The sequence below is a fragment of the Temnothorax nylanderi genome, unplaced genomic scaffold (genome assembly GCF_030848795.1).
Source record: "Temnothorax nylanderi isolate EJ_2023f unplaced genomic scaffold, tnyl_v1.0 TNYL_tig0558_pilon, whole genome shotgun sequence".
NCBI classification, from domain to species: domain Eukaryota; kingdom Metazoa; phylum Arthropoda; class Insecta; order Hymenoptera; family Formicidae; genus Temnothorax; species Temnothorax nylanderi.
In genome coordinates this window covers 72,597-92,992 of record NW_027249620.1, presented here as the reverse complement: position 1 = coordinate 92,992, position 20,396 = coordinate 72,597, and the positions used below count along the sequence as shown (strand labels likewise).

Genomic DNA, 20,396 nt, shown 5'->3' with positions numbered 1-20,396 from the left:
AAATTTTATTTCCCAAAATCTTACATCCATATGTGTTCAACATACCTTGTATCTGTACGATATATTTTATATTTACATTTCGGACTTCATATCGCAATATCTCCGTTCGTAGGATACGTAGAGGAAAAATAAAAACACTTTCCCCTTATGTAAATCGAACCCAAGCTATCGATTGAGCTTACTTAGAACTTAATCGATTTAGCCGTTATTAGGATCCGATAATCTCAGGTACTCGCAACTCTCGGGCTCGCGTATAAAGATACACGGAGCGATCTCGCTGCGCGTATACTTGGCGCGAGACACTACCGTGTCTCTTGATATTATTTCTGTAACACTACTTGTGAACAAAGTTATAATTTTATAGATGGTAAACTTTCGCCACCCGCAGATAGTAATCAATATTTTCTCTACATTTTTTTACGTATATTGTTCTCAAGTTATTTATCGTGCAAATATGGATTAATTTGTGGGAAACTCTTTCTATATAAAATAAATAGATATTGAACATATATAATATTAAATAGTATTCGAAATTAAATAATGTTTACGTTTTATATGAGAATAAAATTATAATAACAATTTTCGATGTAATTTAATAGTTAAATTATCCAAAATTTTATTGTATTTACAAAAAGAAACTTATTTCGTAAAAATAATTAAACAAAACTTGAATAATGACGAATTTATATTGTACATAACGTTGTCATTTTTACATTTTGTAATTTTTATAATTTAAAGTACCCCGATATTTTTATTTAACTAACGATTTTCTCTCGCGCAAACAATATTACAAAGAATATTATCTAAGAAAAAATCAATTACCTTAACACATTTAATTTGTGCAAACTTTACTTATATCACATTTTATTCTGTAAATTATAAAAATTTATAATCGATTTTTATTACACGGAAAAAAAATGATGTATCAACAGCATCATTTTTTGTATCAACAGCATCAGTGTTATTGAGATAAAATTGATTGATGCAACATCAATATTAATGAATAAAAAACATCAGATAATTGTTTTAATAATTTAAATATTTGGTCCAATAATGTCCAGTTGAATTAACTACTTATGCTTGTGGCAGCCCGTGACGTCGACGTTTAATTGAAGTAACCATTTTTTTTCCGTGTAGATAGCATACCTTGATATTATTGTTGCATAGAATACATAAAGGTGAAATAGGACATCGATGCTTTTAATAACTGTAATAAAATATGTCTTTTTACATTATCAGTGGAAGAGTGAATAGTCATTTTTAAGATCCTGTATGAATCTAATGATTATTACCGTGGCGAAACATTCTAAAGATGCCACGAATATTTGGCCGACATTTAAAGCAAAGGCTTTGCTGCTTCTTCGTAATATAAAGAGTATCAACTTTTGTGTGTGCACGGGAACTATACATACCATCGAACATTGTATCTATAAAATGATGACAACAAATGAGAAGAATTTCGTTTACTGACAAAATGATCAACTATATAATGCCTAAGTACTTGCTGATATTTTAATTATCGTCAGTTCTAATTGCAGAGAGAGAGAGAGAGAAATTGTACGTATCCTATGCGAAATTTAGGATTGAGACGTCGCGTATTGAGATGTTATCAAATATAATTGTTTTGGTAAATCGACCAATGAAAAGTCAATTAATCGAGATTTCTCTTCCCTTCCTCTCAAATAATTGAGGAAGATAATTATTATAATAATTCCAATATTTGTATAATTATACTAATTATTAATATTTGCTTTCACTACTCGAATATGTACAATACAATTAATGATATACAATTATATGGACATTATATAAAACAATTTCTTACGCTGCAATATATATGTCGTTATTGTAATCCATAACTTCTTGTCCGGTATAGTTAGCTAAGAACATGTACAAAAGAATGACCGACACAATCAAAAGATGAAATACGAATTCCTCTTTGTTTCCGAGCGACACACACTGAAAAATCTGAAATATCACGATTATGATCAAAGTTCTAGTTATATTTAATCATTATTTATTTTATATGCAAAAATAGGTTATTATATAAAATTACAAATAAATAATACAAAAAATCATATCCATAATTTTTTCTCTTTTCTCAAAAATTTTGATTGATTAAAAATAATTTAACACTTTTTTCAATTACTTTTGTAATTATTGATTATATTATTCTTTATCTGCAAAGTCTTTAAATATTATGAGATAATTTACAGAAGTCATTGATTAATATGTTTAAAAATGTGAGAGAAAACTCACTGCAAAAAGATTGAGACTCAAAGAAATTACATTAATCGCTATTAAGAAGAAGAAGGATCCCTTAAAGCTGGATAATAAAAATTGAGAATACCTTATATAAAAAAGTAAAATATTATGACAAATACTATGTAAATAATATCATGTATAAACACCAACTTTAAAGCTTTGCGTTGAATGTCAACGGCACAAATTATTTTCTTGTAAATCATAATCTCGTTTCTTGTACTGATATTTTTGAGCATTTTTATCGTCATCGCTTGCTCGATACGATAACTATAAATTAATTTTAGGCTATAAATACATAGTTCTCCGTAATTTGTTTGTACGGAGGCATTTGATGCAAAATAAGTCTTATTTTCAACTATATAACTTTTGTATTTTTTCGTAGATTTGTTTTTTACCTGGCAATTTTAAACAATCCGTAAGCGTGTATGAGATATCCTCTGAGTAATGTCCCTGTTGTTGTCACTGTAGTTGCTCCTATACATATGACTGCATTTGAATGCAACAAAATTATGTAGAAATATTTTTCTTGATCGATAAAATATTCAGTCATGAAATGTAGTACTCGACCTGGCTGAGATCCATTTATATGCAAAGCAATATCAAGAACTGGCGTCAAAATTGGCAATAAAATAACGATAAATAAACAGCACATGCTGAACACTAAGAGCATTTGAAAAAAATTACTATATAAATTTTGCTTTTTTTAATGTTCTGAAATATTATAAGTAATACATTTCAAATTTCTGTGCTGTATAATTTTTTTCAGTATGATATTTTCTGCAAATGATGACTGCAAAAAATTCTTATGTTTTAAAATGAAACGTGTATATCTTATATTCCGTATAGTAAAAATATTCTTTGACTTTTTAAAATCACTTTTAAATTATATCTTTACATTTTAGAAATATGTCGATTATATTTAGTGTAAGTATAAAAAATAATAATGTTTAAATAGTCATGTTTATTTGGTCGTTTAATATTTCTTATAATTAATTCACTTAGCTTTAATTCTGCCTATTCTGCCTAGATAACATGTGTTATCTTACATATAATTACAACTGTATAACGTTTCACGCTGTTTCTATATCTCTTTCATAATATTAATCTCGTTCTCGTCTTTCAATTCATTACAAATTTGCTGTAGTCGTTCCATTAAACGCTTTACCTATTATAATATTTAACGCGTTTCTTATTGAAAAACTTGGAAAAGATTATTATATGTAAAAATTTATTTATGAAGTATGTTTTTTTGAATGCGCAAGCTTACATTATGCGTATTCATCCAAAATGCGTTATAATTTATAATGTACGTACTGCAAAACATCACGTTAGAGAGAACTTTTATTATAAGATAAGGAGTACATTCTGCGGTCAAAAATGTTGTAAGCTACAATCAATAAATTTACTGAATAGATCACAAAGCTATTTTCTTATTCGATTAGCAAATTACAAGTTAAAAATGATTAACTGCTTTGTAGTGCAAAATGATATATAATGAAACTTTTACAATTCTAATTCTAAAATAGCAGGTGTATCTCACGATGTGTTGTTAATATTAATATTTGGAGTTGGATAAAAGTTGTGAGAAGATAATAGTATATTGTGCACCAAGAGGCGAAAGTAGCGTTTTTCAGACGTCTTCGGCTCGGGCGGCAAATCACACGAGTCTGAAAAAGGTTTCGACCCGAGGTGCACACGATATTTTTCACAATACCTTTACGGAAAGTTCGACTTCCATGCCTAGAGAGAGGCGAGAGTGGCCCCTTTCACGTCAGGGCTTACTTTCCTCTCTAGGGAAGAAAATTGATACGTTCCACCCGGCATAGCGGGCGGAAAGTGATTACTTTCGCCCCTCTCTACAGAAATAGAAAGTCGAACTTTCCGTGGAAATGTTGTAAAAATAATTATTGTAATCAGTAACTTATGTAGTGGCTTATAATGGTACAATTAACAATGCGGTATAATATAATGGTGTATAATTAAAAAAATGTAAGATATAACATGGAATATACTTACTTGGAAAATAATACAACTTGTCAGAATACTGAGACACAAGGTTATCTGAAATCGAACAAAATTCGATTGATGATGAGGCCATAAGCCAAGAGCAAGTAAAAGAACCCGATTGAGATAAAAGTATTTAGTCTCGATACAGATCATTACTCTATTAGGAGCATGCGTTGACTTTGAAAAAGTCAGTGATGGTTTGTACACACGCACATTTTTCTCCTTTTATTGAATACTTTATAACTTACTACTTTCTTATAAATTGCACCATATCTAATCTAGCATAAGCGTAACAAAAATTAGCGAAAAATATTACTCTAAAATTGGAACATTAACAATTGAACAATTTTACTAGAGAAGGGGTCGGCGATTAAGCGATCAATATAATATGGGCAATTGAACGGATGTTCATTTCTCATAGAAATATAGGGGAGACCGGGGCGAAGTCGGCCCTTTTTTTCGGTGCCGATTTTTAACAACAAAATAAATTATTTTAGTGAAATATAGTATACCATTGTAAAGAGTGTACCCTTGGCTACAAAATTTATATAGGCATTTTTGGTCTACGTCGCTTTGTTCAACCGGTATAGAGTAAAAACGATAAAGGTGCAAAAATCGAAAAGTCAAAATTCCCGAGGCGGAGTCGTGTCTTCATTCTCGGACTGGATTTTAAATAAAGATACATAATTTTGATCATAAAAAATAATAGAATACACTTTATTCATTGTTTTTTAGTAGAAAAATGAAAAGCGGAAAATAATTTCAAGAAAATCAATTTTCTTTTTCGCTAACAGTTAAAGCATGTAAAAACAGAGTCTGACGAGCTCACGCACTCGTTGTGTGCCTTACGCCTGCACGAAATGCACTGTTTTTCATCGGCTCTGTTTTCTATTATCTCCGAGCATACGCAGCACATATTATTTAGCTTTCTTGACTTCGTTTTGGCTTGGAAACGACTTCGCCCCGAACACAAGTTTTAGGTTTGGTCGCTTATAAAATAATAGAAATCAATGAAAATAAAAAAACTGCACTGGATTCGTGTTCAGCATGCATTACTCTTTAGAATCACTTACTTTGAGATTCGGAGAGACAATAATACTTAAGATATTACAAACTTTCGACGCGGAAGAAATTTTACTTTTGACCTGCGAAAACACGTTTGCTTCGATAAGAATCACAACATGGCATGTAACCTCACTAAACTCCCTTGGTCACGTGGGCACCATAAGCCGCGCTTACAGTATTAATGGCGAGTACACAACATACAGATTTCGAGATAATTGCAAAAACGACTCCGCCCCGGGACCGACTTCGCCCTGGTCTCCCCTACTTGCGTATTCCCTGACAGAGAACCGCACAAGCATTTCGCCAATTTTCAGTAACGCAATAACATGTCTCTTCGTAGCATGATGCGTGCTCTCATAAGTTATATTAAACCATTTAGAGAAATGGTAATCGCTTAGTATTACATATCGCACTCAAGCAGAATACACAACTCAAAAAATTTCGATTTTGAGTTTGAGTTAACCCATAAAAAGTATGCGTAAAAGGTGTTCTCTATACATGCTATAATAGTGTTACAAATCTATATGCAAAATTCGCTGCACGGGAGCAAAAGTGTCGTTATTCTTTCAAACCGATTAAGTGGCAATCGCAGGATGAATAGTGTCATAAGTGAATTGACAAGTAAATCACAGCAGACGTCTTTAAAAAGACAATATAAGTTCATTATAACAAAATGTCGTAATTGCAATTGCGTTAGTTGTCTCACAATTAAAAAAAAAGTTGAATTATTTGTTTTTCCTCTCTCCCGAAAATTGTGAATTTCTGAGTTGTGACATTGTTTTTCTTTTATGGTGCGAGATATATAGGTATATCGATATATCAATTATTAATATATTATTGCTAACTTACTGTAAACATCACTGCTTTAAACACTTTCATATTTTCTTAGAATTAAGAGTTCTTACAATTTTATCGAGATTATCAGTCAATACAACTTTTTAGATTATAGTATGTAATTTGTTTTAGTGTGCTAATTAGTTTCTTCACTATCATTATTCCACTACACTATATCAATTGATTTGCTTTACATTAATTCTGCATCGAATGAAGAACGGTGAAATACGACACTGCCGTGCTCAGTAACTATAATAACACATAACTTTTTATTTTTATCTATCTATAAAATATATTTTACATTCAACACTATTTTGAAAGATATTCTTCTTACCATAGCAGCACCTTCTAATGATCCCACAAACAATCCAGCAATATTCATAGTAAACGTCTTGGTACCTCTTTGCAAGAGAAACAGTATCATTTTTTGTATTTGCAACGGAGCTACGTACCACTGAACGTTGTACCTACGTGATGATTAATTAATAATTGAGAAATATAAATAAAATCTGTGTTTGCAAACAGTTTTATTATACCTTTCTTAAACTATGAGTATGTTAAATGTATTTTTTATTACAGTGATTCATATAACGAATATGTGCATATTTGTTGTACGGATATACATATAATATAATTTTAACGCATAAAATAATCCCTTACACGGTGACAAAAACGTTATTATTATGATCCATAATTTCTTGCGCAATATAGTTGGCCACAAACATGTAAGTCAAGAGATATATCATAAATATTAATCGTAATGAAAGTTCTTCAATATCACATTTAAAGGATTTCATCTGAGAAATCTAAAATACATGGATATTGTAATAATTGTCATAAAAATTAAATCAATATTATAAAAAAATAACAATTAATTAGAATTGTCTAAATGAAAATTTAGTAGTAACTAATCTTATTACTGTTATTTATGAGTATATATCATAAAACAAAAGCAGTATTTACCAGAAAAATATTAAGACTTCCGCACATTACACCGGTCATTATCAAAAGGGCGAACATTATTTTAAATCTAGATATTGTCGAGTTAGAAAATCTTTAAATAAAAATATTATTATATGCGCGTATTTTATATCCTAATTATTATATATGTATATATATATGTATATATATATATATATATATATATATATATATAATTCATATTGCTTATTAAATACTAACTTCATAGCTTTGCGATGCATATCCACAGCAGAAATTAATCCCTTGTATATCAAATATTTGTTTTGCAAGCTGTTTTTTCGTAGAGTTTCGAGTGTCATTGTACGTGCGATACGATAACTGCAAATGATTCTTTTGGCATCATTAAATGGCCTTTCTATTTTTCCAATTTGATAGATCTTTTATATTTGTTTTTATATTTATTCCCTTACCAGGTAATTCGAAACATTCCACATGCATGTTGTAAGTAAACTATGAACATTGTTCCTGTCGCTATCATTGCAATTAACCCAATAAAAAAGGCTGCATTTGTATGGAAATATATCAAGTAGAAGTATCTTTTATCGACAAAGTATTCTGTCACAAGCAGCGGCGAAATACGTGCGCGAGTTTCATTTATAGACAGTAAGGTGTAAAAAACGCGCAACCAAATTGGGTATAAAATTAAAAAAATTGCGATAAATATAACAAGCACTGAAAAATGTTAAAGGATCAATTATTTCGATAAGAAGTTCATTATAAACTCGCCGCGCGTTTAGTTTTCTAAATACAATATTCCAAATATAATAATTCGCGTTCAAAGTAAATCTAAAGCAGTTGTCTTACATGTAAACGCAATCGTGTAACGTTTTGCATAGACAGCATACTGTTTTATGATATTGATTTCATTTTCGTCAGTTAACTCGTTACAAGTATGCTGCAGTTGCTCCAGCAAACACTTTATCTGTCAATATTGCATACTATTTCTCTTAATCATATTTTTAAAAAATCTGTCTTGTTTGTGCTATTTTTCGGAAATAATTCTGAAGAATTGATCTTTTTATACAATACAACTTGTTTCCGAAAAATAATACACATATGAATACAATATACATATAATATACCGCATGACACTCGAGAAATTATTGAAGCTGAATAGCTAATATTCATGTAATTAATCAACAAAATGAATAAATTAAACATATTACACTGCAGAAGAATTTCATAATTATTATCTGCATATTGCGTGAAAAAAATATCTGTTTATATACATGTAAAAATAAAATCTATAAAACAAATAAAAATTTGGTTAATTGCATAACTCAATAATATAACATGTGTATTTAGGAAATATCGATATGGATACTTCCATGAAAGAAATCTCCCCAGGATTCTTCAAAAGCACAGTTTCAGTTATTAATGTTAGATAGCATATGTAATTTTTAATATTTTGAAGAACGCCTCAATTATTGTGTCAGTTCAGTAGCCATCTCGAACTGATTATTGAGTTGTGCTATGAACTGAATTGTTGACCCTTTTTTATAATATTAATTTTTACAAGTTTATATATGACTTTTCTTTTACACTACATGCTGGTACAAAAAAACTGGTCTCTTTCTGTAGCGTTTAATTTATTTTCTGCTTTCTGCTTATCATAAAATGAAATCGATTTAGTTTCACGAACTTCCAGTCATCCAGTATGTTTTACTTACGACTTCAACGTTAATACTAAATAAACTATATTTAATTGCAAAGGTAATGTAAAATAATGCAGATGCAAGAACATTGATGAGGAGATCTGGAGTACATTGTGATGTCAGAAATGCTGCAAACTGCAAAGAAATTTTTTAATATAATTTTGCACTGAAATTATTATTTTCTTATGCAACTAGAGAAAGGCTCTAAGTCTTTAATTGTTTTACAATGTATCATAATTTGACATGATAAATCTATTTAACTGCAATATATTAAGCGAAATTAGAAATCAATTTTCTTTATATGTAATAACAAACACATGTTATAAAAACAATATCAATATATTTAATATTGTGACGGTCTTATAACGATTTTGGTATATTAAAACGCAAAATAAAAGATTGCTAAAAATAAAGTTAGATTTTTTATCTTGTTACTAGACATTACAGGCGCGCGCTACGCGCGCGCTATTTAACTTTAATATTTCACTGTTACTATTACACTATTAATCACACAACTGTCAAAATATGCCATGACAGCCGCTCATGAAGTAAGCGCAACAAGAGAACCAATTAATCGGCATCACGGAAAAGCGACAACAATATTTCGATAGATTCGAGTATCGATGACATGCCCTTTTTAGAAGAGGAACTAGACACTACAAGCGCGCACCATTTAGCTTTTTTTATAACAAAACATTTACACCACAATAAGAAAATAACTGCGTTTTGAATAAGTAACTTTAATTGTCATTCTACTTTGGCGATGACAGCCACATAAATCATATGGTGAAGCAAGCCGGGATGCAAGCTTCACACGAGATAACATCTGACACGAAGTATAACGCGCGCAATACATCGAGATAACCAATCAGCATCGCGGAAAAGAAGCAACAATAAATTCGACTATTAACTTAACACGGCCTTTTTAAGAGTGGATTATATAATTAAAATTATTAACATACCTGACCTAGGATAAAGGTCGCCAAAACACTAAAAAGCAATGTGAACTGGAGTTGAACAAGTTTAGACCGTTGATAAGGCCACAGACCAACTGTGAGTAACAGAAACCGATTGAGGCTAATATGTAAAGAGTCGATCATTTTTCCACGAGCATGCAGATGCGTGTGACACCGGAGAGGCCAGTTCGCTTATTTTTTTCTTTTTTTATTAGTTGCATATTGTATTGCTCCATTTTATTTCATACTCTATAGCTCAAATTCTAACATAAATTATCTAATTTGCGAAAATGTAACAAAATATTACCATGAGATCGGAACACGCGCAATTTAACAATTTTCTGTAAATAAGTCGATTAAGCGACATAAGATAATAGACAGATGTATATTTCTCATAGGTAAATATTTATGAATTCTCTGACAAAAGATCGCGCAGGCGTATTTGCCAGTTTTCAGTAGCGCATTTATTCATTCGTTTCGTAGTGAGTGAACTCGTAAGTTTCCCTTTGATCCTTTAGAAAAGTGGCAGACGGTCAGCTTTACATTTCGATATATCAACCATTGACTTAATATTTGTTAAATTTAATATACCACCGTTACCGATAAAATATATTTATATATATATTATTATAAACATATAAATTATTGTGTTTTACGTACTGTCATATCGATCGTTGCGCCCGTGCCGAGACACAGGTGTACTTGTGGGCTGAAATTGGCTCCACTTCGCAGAAGCTTCAAGCCGAAGCGCGTCCCTTGACAACGGGGACGCATAGAATTATTGATTTATTTACCGCCTGTCAGATTGATCTGGTGACCCGTTTTGTTCGGACCGGTTTCCCAGAACTCTTTATTGTATTCCGTTCTGAGCCTGAATAAACCCGAGTTCTTATTTAATAACGAGAGTGGTTATTTCTGCGATCCCGGGAGTACGCGGACGCGTTCGCGAGTGCGCGCGACTCGAAGAGCGAACGGAGCGTAACAATATTTTCTTAACTTTAATAATCCTTATTTCGGTTTTATCTATTTAATCTATCAGTTCTACTTCTTTCAAAATAGTAGGTAACACTACATCCTTATAATTATAATTATAATTATAATCTCTATACATTTTTTACAATATCTTTAATTAATGTATCTTGCCGTCAATGCCTCGTAGAATAAAGAACAGTGAAGTATGATAGTGCGGTGCTCAACAACTGTAATAATAGGTAAACTTCTTTTTACTTTTCCTGAAATATATTACATTTAACATATAAAATAATGCATATTCCAGATACATATTAGTTTCATATACGTTTTTTGAACGTATATTCATAGTTTCATAACCGTAAAAAACCATTAAGAAACGTTTGAACAAAAATGTTTTTGAAACCATGATTTAAGAAACGTATTTTTTACGTTTCTGCAGTTAACAAAAATACCTATTTGTTAAATTTTTCATTTCAAAATTATAATTTGCTTTATCTAATAATCTAATAATAATAAGCTATAAATAATAGCTTTAATAGCCTTTTTTGAAACATTTAAATTTATATCATACTATCATACTATTATATAAAATTCGACTGTTTGTCTGTCTGTCTGTCCGTCCGTCCGTCCGTATGTCCGCGAACTACTCATTCGTTAGTGGACCGAATTTTTACCAAAAGTATATGAAACAGGGGTAGAATTTTCCGGGGAGTGCCATGATGTGTATAGTTTTTCGTTACCGATTTCCTGGAAACCGGTTTTTCTAATTTTTTCTAATTTTCGGGAAATAATTTACCGAATCTCAAAGAAATGTATATGAAACGGGGGTAGAATTTTCCGGGGAGTGCTATAAAGTGTATAATTTTTTGTTACCGATCTTTTTGGAAGCCGGTATCAGAAATTTTTCCAATTTTTCGGGAATTAATTGACCGAATCGCAAAGAATTGTATATGAAGTGTAGGGGTACATTTTTCGTTACCGATCTTTTTGGAAACCGGTATTAGAAATTTTTCAAATTTCGTAGGAACAGGGGTAGAACTTTCCGGGGAGTGCTATAAAGTGTATAATTTTTCGTTACCAATCTTTTTGGAAGCCGCTATCAGAAGTTTTTCCAATTTTTCGGGAATTAATTGACCGAATCTTAAAGAATTATATATGAAATATGAAATATGATAGGGGTAGAAAGAACTAAAAAATGTAATAGAATTAAAAAAATTGCTAATAATAAAGGGGTTTCCGATTTTTGTTTTAAAAAATGTACGTTAAAAGACGGTCAGGATGATCTACTGCTAAGAGCAGCACTAAATTATGAAATGGAGAAAGCTGCAAAAGCCAAAAAAAATTAATGCTTTTTATATAAAAAAATTATATCATATTATAATATAAAACCCGACTGTTTGTCTGTCTGTCTAATAAATAGAAATAAGTATAAATTAATATATACATTAAAGAAACATGCTAATAATAAAGGGATTTCCGATTTTTGTTTAAAAAAATGTACGTGATTTAAAAAAAATGTACGTTAGAAGACGGTCAGGATTTTTATATAAAAAAATATATAATAAATATAAATAAATATAAATAAATATAAATTAAAAAAATTAACAAATGATATCGTTCATAGATCGAGCAATTTTAAGTGAATTATGTTATATGTAGGATAAGTTGCTGCTTTCACATATTATATGTTAAAACTGATAAATCAGTCACTTCAATTCGTGACCGTAGCGAGCAATTAAGAAAATATTCGCACATTATAAGAAAGAGAGAAAGCGATTAAGAGGATATTCGCACATTGTAAGAAAGAAAGAGAGAGAGAGATATATATTATATATATACAAAGAAAAAAGGTATGTATCTTAAATATCAAATTTATATTTCAAAAAATTTACGTCTTTCAATCTCTCCATCTTTTTTTTTTATTTCCTTTTTATTTCATTATATGATATCTTATTGACTTTCTGTCTTTCCGTTTTTTAACAAAAAGAAGGATATTCGCACATTATAAGAAAGAGAGAGAGAGAGAGAGAGAGAGAGAGAGAGAGAGAGAGAGAGAGAGAGAGAGAGAGAGAGAGAGAGACAAAGAAAAAAGGTATGTATCTTAAATATTAATTTCCTTTTTATTTCATTATATGATATCTTATTGACTTCCGTTTCTCATGAAAAAGAAGGATATTCGCACATTATAAGAAAGAAATAAAGAGAATAGAATTAGAAACATTGCTAATAAAAAAAGGTTTCAGATTTTTTAAAAAAAATGTATGTTTTTATATTTATTTCATTCTTAAGAAAAAGAAGGATATTCGCACATTATAAGAAAGAGAGAGAGAGAGAGAGAGAGAGAGAGAGAGAGAGAGAGAGAGAGAGAGAGTTTCCGATTTTTGTTTAAAAAAATGTACGTAATTGCCCTAATTTTCGCAAATTTTGAGATATCAAGCTGAATTTAGAGACAAAGAAAAAAGATATATTTATTTTATTATATTTTATTGACTTTCTGTCTTTCCGTTTCTTAAGAAAAAGAAAGATATTTGCACATTATAAGAAAGAAAGAGAGAGAGAGAGAGAGTTTATCCAGACAACTTATTTATTGCAACATATATATTGCGTAACATATACATTGATTTATCGCTGTCAGATTTATAAATTTTTAATGGTATTTTTTATAGTATGATTTCTGATCATGTTTTTTACCTTTAACAGATTTTATTTTACAAAAAAAGTTATTTTATCCTGTTCCGAATAAAAAGATTTGTCCCTGTTTTCTTGAAATTTCTATATAAATAATAGCTTTAATAGCCTTTTTTGAAACATTTAAATTTATATATATATATATATCCGGTTTTCATAGCGTTTTTCGCCTTCCGGTTCCCAGTTTCCAGCCTTTCCTGTCTTTCCAATCTCCTGGTTGTAGATTGCGTTCTGACATGGCCTTCTGTATTCCGCCCAACCACGTTGCTTTGGGCCTTCCTCTTTTCCTTCTCTACGTTGGGGTCCACTTCAAGATTTGCTTGGGGAGACTTTCGTACATTTAAATTTATACATTTAAATTTATATTGCACTAATTATTATTGAATAAAATAAATTATTTTATCCATGTACATATATCCTCTTATTTACTTAAATTAATTTTGTCCTACCGGTCTTAATCTATTTGTCATCGGACAAATCTGAGCTTAGAAAACTTCCAACGGTTGCTAAATGAACGTTCTGCTGAACGTGGCCATTGAAAGAACATTTATACGTGTGTTCCGTTTTGAAGAACTTCCTGAATTGGTGCACATCAGTAATGCAATTAAGTTAGAGTGAGACAAGTATATTTTGTTTCACTTTAACTTATTGCACGAATGTGCACCAGTTCAGGAATTTCTTCGAAAAAGAATAGACGTCATAGATGGTATATGCATAAAGCTTGTAGAACATTCTCACGCATGTCTCAAAGACGTCATAAACACGTTCAAAAGACGTATAAAGTACTTTATCATTCAAACAAAACGTTTCATCGAACGTTTTTCGAATGGACATTTTTACTCATGAGAAACGTTTCTAGAAATCGGTTATAAAACGTTTCGGAAAAACGCTTATAAAACATTTCTGAAACGTGTATGTGCTACTTGGGATGTTTCTTTTACCGTAGCTGCACCTTCTATTGATCCGGCAAACAATCCAGCAATATCTATATTAAACGCCTTGTTACTCCTTTGCAGTAGGAATAGTATCATTTTCTGTATTTGCAATGGTGCCGCATACCATTGAACGTTATATACCTGTAGAATAACGTGAATTGATGGTTAAAAGAAAATGAAAAAATTGAGAATAATTTTTAGTACATTGTATTTGTTCTTTAATTAAATAACAATGTTTATTATCGCAATACTCCGACGGAGATGTGTGATCCACAGATATCTATATATATATTACCTAGACCGCTAATACAGGCTTTGCGAATAAAGCCACAAAAGGGGAGGCAAGTGAAGGCAAGCGGAAGAGTAGGGGAAGAGTATATAGATATACTGCAGCTGCTCCAACAAACATTTTACCTGTCGTTTTAACAAGATTTCATGTCGTTGCACGGAAGACATTATATTTATATCGTATTGAAATCTATATTTTGAAAATGTTTACTCATATGTACGAACAAAGTACATAATATACATATAAGAATTGTTTTACTTACGATCACAGTATTAATACTAAATGAAATGTATTTAATTGCAAAAATAATGTACAACAATGCAGAAGAGAAAACCCTGATAAGTAAATCCAATGTACACTTAGTCACTAGGAAACTACCACAACTGTCCGGCTCCGATTTGAATTTCCTTTAAGTATGTTGTTAAACACAAAAATCCAACAGACACGTATTTTTTTATAGGGGCTCTAATTCATTTTTAGGGGGTGAAACACCCCTTCGAAAGAATCGGTTTTTCTCTTTCGGGTCGAATATCTCCGAAACTATACGAGATAAAAAACTTTTCAAAAATGGAAATGAAATGGCTTCAAAAGTACTTTGAAATAATGACAAAATAATTTTTTTATTTCTTTTATTTTTAAATATACCCCCGCCACCAATACATTTTTTTCAAAATTTTAAAAATTTTTTATCACCAAATAAGAGGTTATTTTTTTACGAATTCAACCATATATGATAAAGTTATGTTACGATAAACCATTTTCAAGAATTAATTACAAACGCCTCCGTATATACGCTATCCATGCTCATCCGTACTATATGCGTAAGTAATTATTATCGAAACAATAAGATATATAAAAAAGGTTGTAAGTAAAATTTTTATAGTATGTGTGTAATACGTTATGTGTGCAATGTGTATGTGCGCAATAATGTCATGTGTGCAAAGTGTATGTGTGCAATAACGTTATGTGTACAATGTGTTAATATGATTTTCTTATTTTATGTGCGCAATAATATTATGTGTGCAATGTGTATGTGCGCAATAATGTCATGTGTGCAAAGTGTATGTGCGCCATAACGTTATGTGTACAATGTGTTAAAATGATTTTCTTATTTTATGTGCGCAATAATATTATGTGTGCAATGTGTATGTGCGCAATAATATTATGTGTGCAATGTGTATGTGCGCAATAATGTCATGTGTGCAAAGTGTATGTGTGTAATACGTTATGTGTGCAATGTGCTAATATGATTTTCTTATTTTATGTGCGCAATAATATTATGTGTGCAATGTGTATGTACGCAATAATGTCATGTGTGCAAAGTGTATGTGTGCAATAACGTTATGTGTACAATGTGTTAATATGATTTTCTTATTTTATGTGCGCAATAATATTATGTGTGCAATGTGTATGTGCGCAATAATGTCATGTGTGCAAAGTGTATGTGTGTAATACGTTATGTGTGCAATGTGCTAATATGATTTTCTTATTTTATGTGCGCAATAATGTCATGTGTGCAAAGTGTATGTGCGCCATAACGTTATGTGTACAATGTGTTAAAATGATTTTCTTATTTTATGTGCGCAATAATATTATGTGTGCAATGTGTATGTGCGCAATAATGTCATGTGTGCAATGTGTATGTGCGCAATAATGTCATGTGTGCAAAGTGTATGTGTGTAATACGTTATGTGTACAATGGGTTAAAATGATTTTCTTATTTTATGCGCAATAATATTATGTGTGCAATGTGTATGTGCGCAATAATGTCATGTGTGCAAAGTGTATGTGCGCCATAACGTTATGTGTACAATGTGTTAAAATGATTTTCTTATTTTATGTGCGCAATAATATTATGTGTGCAATGTGTATGTGCGCAATAATATTATGTGTGCAAATGTCAAAGAAATAATGTCAATAACATTATGTCAATAATGTTATGTGTAAATGTCAAAGAAATAATAACAAGGCTGGGAGTATTTTAAAAATTATTACATTTTTAGAAAACCTAAATATATATTATATACATATATACAATTATAAAGCATATAGAAAACTATAAAAATTTTACTTACAACATTTTTTATATATCTTATTGCTTCGACAATAATTACTTACGCACATAGTACGAATGAGCATGGATAGCGTATATACGGAGGCGTTTGTAATTAATTCTTGAAAATGGTTTATCGTAACATAACTTTATCATATATGGTTGAATTCGTAAAAAAATAACCTCTTATTTGGTGATAAAAAATTTTTAAAATTTTGAAAAAAATGTATTGGTGGCGGGGGTATATTTAAAAATAAAAGAAATAAAAAAATTATTTTGTCATTATTTCAAAGTACTTTTGAAGCCATTTAATTTCCATTTTTGAAAAGTTTTCTATCTCGTATAGTTTCGGAGATATTCGGCCCGAAAGAGAAAATTTTTTCGAAGGGGTGTTTCACCCCCTAAAGATGAATTAGGGCCCCTATAAAGAAATACGTGTCTGTTGGATTTTTGTGTTTAACAACATACTTAAAGGAAATTCAAATCGGAGCCGGACAGTTGTGGTAGTTCCCTTGTACACTTAGTCACTAATACCGTAAACTGCAAAAAATATTTTTTTTACGAATTTTATTAAAATTACTATATTTTTTTTGTTGGATTAGAAAATTGCGTAAATCACCGATTGCTTATTAACGCATACTAATTTAATGTAAGAAGTTCATACAGAAAGTAACTTTTACATAAATAGAAATTATAAATCTTTTTATATTTTTTATTGTATATACATACATATAATGTTCGATAATTTTAACTATAAAGTAAATTGCTGTAAACAGAATGATCGCAACAATAATATTGTAATTGCACTATTATCTTTCTATCTGTCAATATCTGTTTGTAATGTAAAAAATTGCTACATATTGAAACTTAATATTTTATTAATTAAAAATTACAATGTGATGTACCTGAAATATAATGAAAGTTGCCAAAATTCCAAAAAGTAAAATTAATTGAAGTCGAACGAATTTAGATTGCTGATAAGGCCATAGACCAACTACAAGTAATAGAAGCCGATTGAGTCTGATATGCAAACAGTCGATACAGATCATTTCTTCATTGAGCATTGAAATGCAATTGACGGAAAAGAAATTGATTCGCTTGTTTTTTGTTTACTTGTCGGTTGAGTTTTCTTGTTTCCTTTTTTTTATTTTAATTTAACACAAATTGTTTAATTTAATGTATGTACATACATGCAAAATATGACGGTATACCACCGTGTGATCAAAGTACCTTATAAAACCATTTTTACTGGCTATTTACACCTTTTTTTTTAAGAGAGGAGTGTGTGGTCCAATCGATTGATTTGAGTATGGCAGCAACGTAATAATAATAACAGATGTTTATTTCCCATAAAGAAATACTTCGTGAAGAGGGTTGCGTGACAGCGTGACAGCGGACTGCGTAGATGCGATTCCACCCCTTCCAGCGCGTTATACTGTAACGTTCCTCATTCTAGTGCGTGCTGTCTTGAGTTACGGTTATTTCTTCGCAATGGTACAACTTGCACTTGAAATGTCGACGTAACGGTTGTCAATATATATTGCTGATAAATGTTACATATAATTTCTTCTTAAAAATATCTTTGATTCGAGTATATTTGTATTTCCTAAATGGTGTTTTCTTACTTTTATTTGCCGATTGAATATTCTATAGTTTTGTTTCTTTTTTTATTTAAATATTCAGCTGAGTTGCCTAATTTTATTGACATGCAGTGCATAGTGAACGAAACACCGCCGTGAGATCAATATATTTGGCCATTTACATTTTTATTCTAGAAAGGATGTATAGTTAAGTTATCGATTTTTATGTGACAATAAAGTAACAGATGTTTCCATCAGCAAGTGTTTTGTTGAAGGACTTGTGCGACAGTTGACTGTGCAAGTGCGGTTCGACCCCTTCTAATATATTTTATTTTAACGTTCTTCTTTCTGGTGTGTGCTGTCTTAATTGCCAGGCAACAGGCAATAGGAACAGGGAATAGAAATCAGAAATCATGTATAAATGCAGAATAAACAGTGATGCTGGGTCTACAATGCGAGTCGCAAAGTCGTGAGTCGCAAGAATTGACCAATCACAGTCGATTATTCTCCTCAAATTCGACTGTGATTGGTCAATTCTTGCGACTCACGACTTTGCGACTCGCATTGTAGACCCAGCATGACACAGGTAATAGGCACAGAGTTTCCGTCACGTTGGAAATTCTGTGCCTATTGCCTGTCGCCAACCAATCATAGCATTCGAATTTTTTAGGTTGTAATTAACGATTTTTTGGTTATTTCCTGTTCCTATTGCCTGTTCCCTTAGGAAAATTTACTTAAAAAAACTTAAAATAAACTAGAAAGTTTACCAAAGAAATTACTATTGATAAACTATTGATAAACTAGAAGTGATTTCGAACCAAACTTTAAGTTAACTCATGCAATTACTATTAATCACCCAAAAAAAAATATTCTGTCATTTAGTGGCTCCCGCTTGATTTTAGAGGATTTTCCTCTGAAATACGGTCTCAAGAAGATATTTTAAAATCTAGAGGAATATCCTTTAACCATGAGACACTAGACTTAAGATTGCAGTCCTCTTAATACTAGAGGACACTGATTTCCGATATTCACCCGGAATAAAAAAAAATTATTTATTTCGAAATTTTATTACTATTTTATAACTAAATTTGTTTCTTAAGATGCAGTCTATGATTATAAATATTTTCTCGTATTTGAAAAACACACTTACCTTGGTGGGATTCGAACTCGGGACCTCTGGATCGTGAGCCAACTGCCTTACGTGGTAGACTACTTCTTAATTTGATGTAAGTGTTATATATAGTCTACATATGTCATAACCAGCGCAAATATATAATTTTCCAAAAATCATTTTAAGAAACAAATTTAGTTTAAAAAGAGTAATAAAATTTTGAATTGGATATACTATATGATATAATATTTCTTAATGTCTCGTGTGGTGCAAGTGTGGTGAAAAAGGGAACTTGTCTTTTTAAGTATACTGTTGAAACAACACGCATAAGTTAAAATCAGCTTTAAGTATTACCTTTATAAAAAGTAAATTTAAAGTATATTTATAAGTATTACGTTTGTTAAAAGTAAATTTAAAGTATATTTGCGACTTGCTTATAAAGTTTTTATTGAGGTTAATAACTTAAAGAAAACTTTACGTTCGGCTGTCAGTATACTATTAGTCTACTATTATACTATTAGTATACTATTATTACGGCTAGTATACTTTATAATACTTTAAAATACTTTAAGTAACTTTAAAAAACTTTAAGTAAATTTTCCTAAGGGTTGCCTGGCATTGTGCAAGGGGCTTTACTCCTGTCGACCAAAAAACACAGGCAAAACACAGGCACCGAAATTATAGAAAAAAAATGCTTTATTGTATGTTGCTGGATATGTAGCACATAGATTCCGTAACACTTATAATAATTTAGGTGTCCCTACAAAAACACTTCCAGCAATTTCAGACGATTGGGTTTCTTTTAAATCTAGAGGAAATTTAATGTATCCCACTACCGAATTAGAAGCAGCAGCAAATATTATGAATTCCGAATTCGAAAAATTTCATGGTAATTTTTTAAATAAAGAACCACGGATTTTTGATAAATTAATTGATATTATTTGTACAAAAACTAATAATAACTTTCCTAGAACAGTCATTGCTTGTCTTGTACGTACTCGTACA

The 20,396-nt window shown here is 30.7% G+C and overlaps 1 protein-coding gene and 1 pseudogene across 1 annotated transcript; both read right to left on the bottom strand.

Annotated features, from left to right (window-relative positions):
* Window positions 1-1,153: 1,153 nt before the first annotated feature.
* LOC139783908 (uncharacterized) lies at window positions 1,154-4,479 on the bottom strand (annotated as a pseudogene).
* A 1,484-nt stretch (window positions 4,480-5,963) lies between these two features.
* On the bottom strand, window positions 5,964-7,706 carry LOC139783909 (uncharacterized). The gene is made up of 5 exons (XM_071723069.1): window positions 7,563-7,706; window positions 7,354-7,470; window positions 7,135-7,225; window positions 6,832-6,977; window positions 5,964-6,638 (listed from the first exon to the last, which is right to left on the bottom strand). Exons 1-5 carry the CDS (start codon window positions 7,628-7,630, stop codon window positions 6,455-6,457), a joined length of 606 nt encoding a protein of 201 aa, XP_071579170.1. The 5' UTR covers window positions 7,631-7,706; the 3' UTR covers window positions 5,964-6,454.
* Window positions 7,707-20,396: the final 12,690 nt, after the last annotated feature.

Bases quoted from the DNA above. Each gene is read 5' to 3' on its own strand.
- LOC139783909 (XM_071723069.1), bottom strand. From the start codon at position 7,630: ATGATAGCGACAGGAACAATGTTCATAGTTTACTTACAACATGCATGT. The intron at 7,471-7,562 runs GTAAGGGAATAA...AATCATTTGCAG, and splicing joins GGAATGTTTCGAATTACCTG to TTATCGTATCGCACGTACAA. The intron at 6,639-6,831 runs GTAAGGGATTAT...ATCATCACGTAG, and splicing joins AATAACGTTTTTGTCACCGT to GTACAACGTTCAGTGGTACG.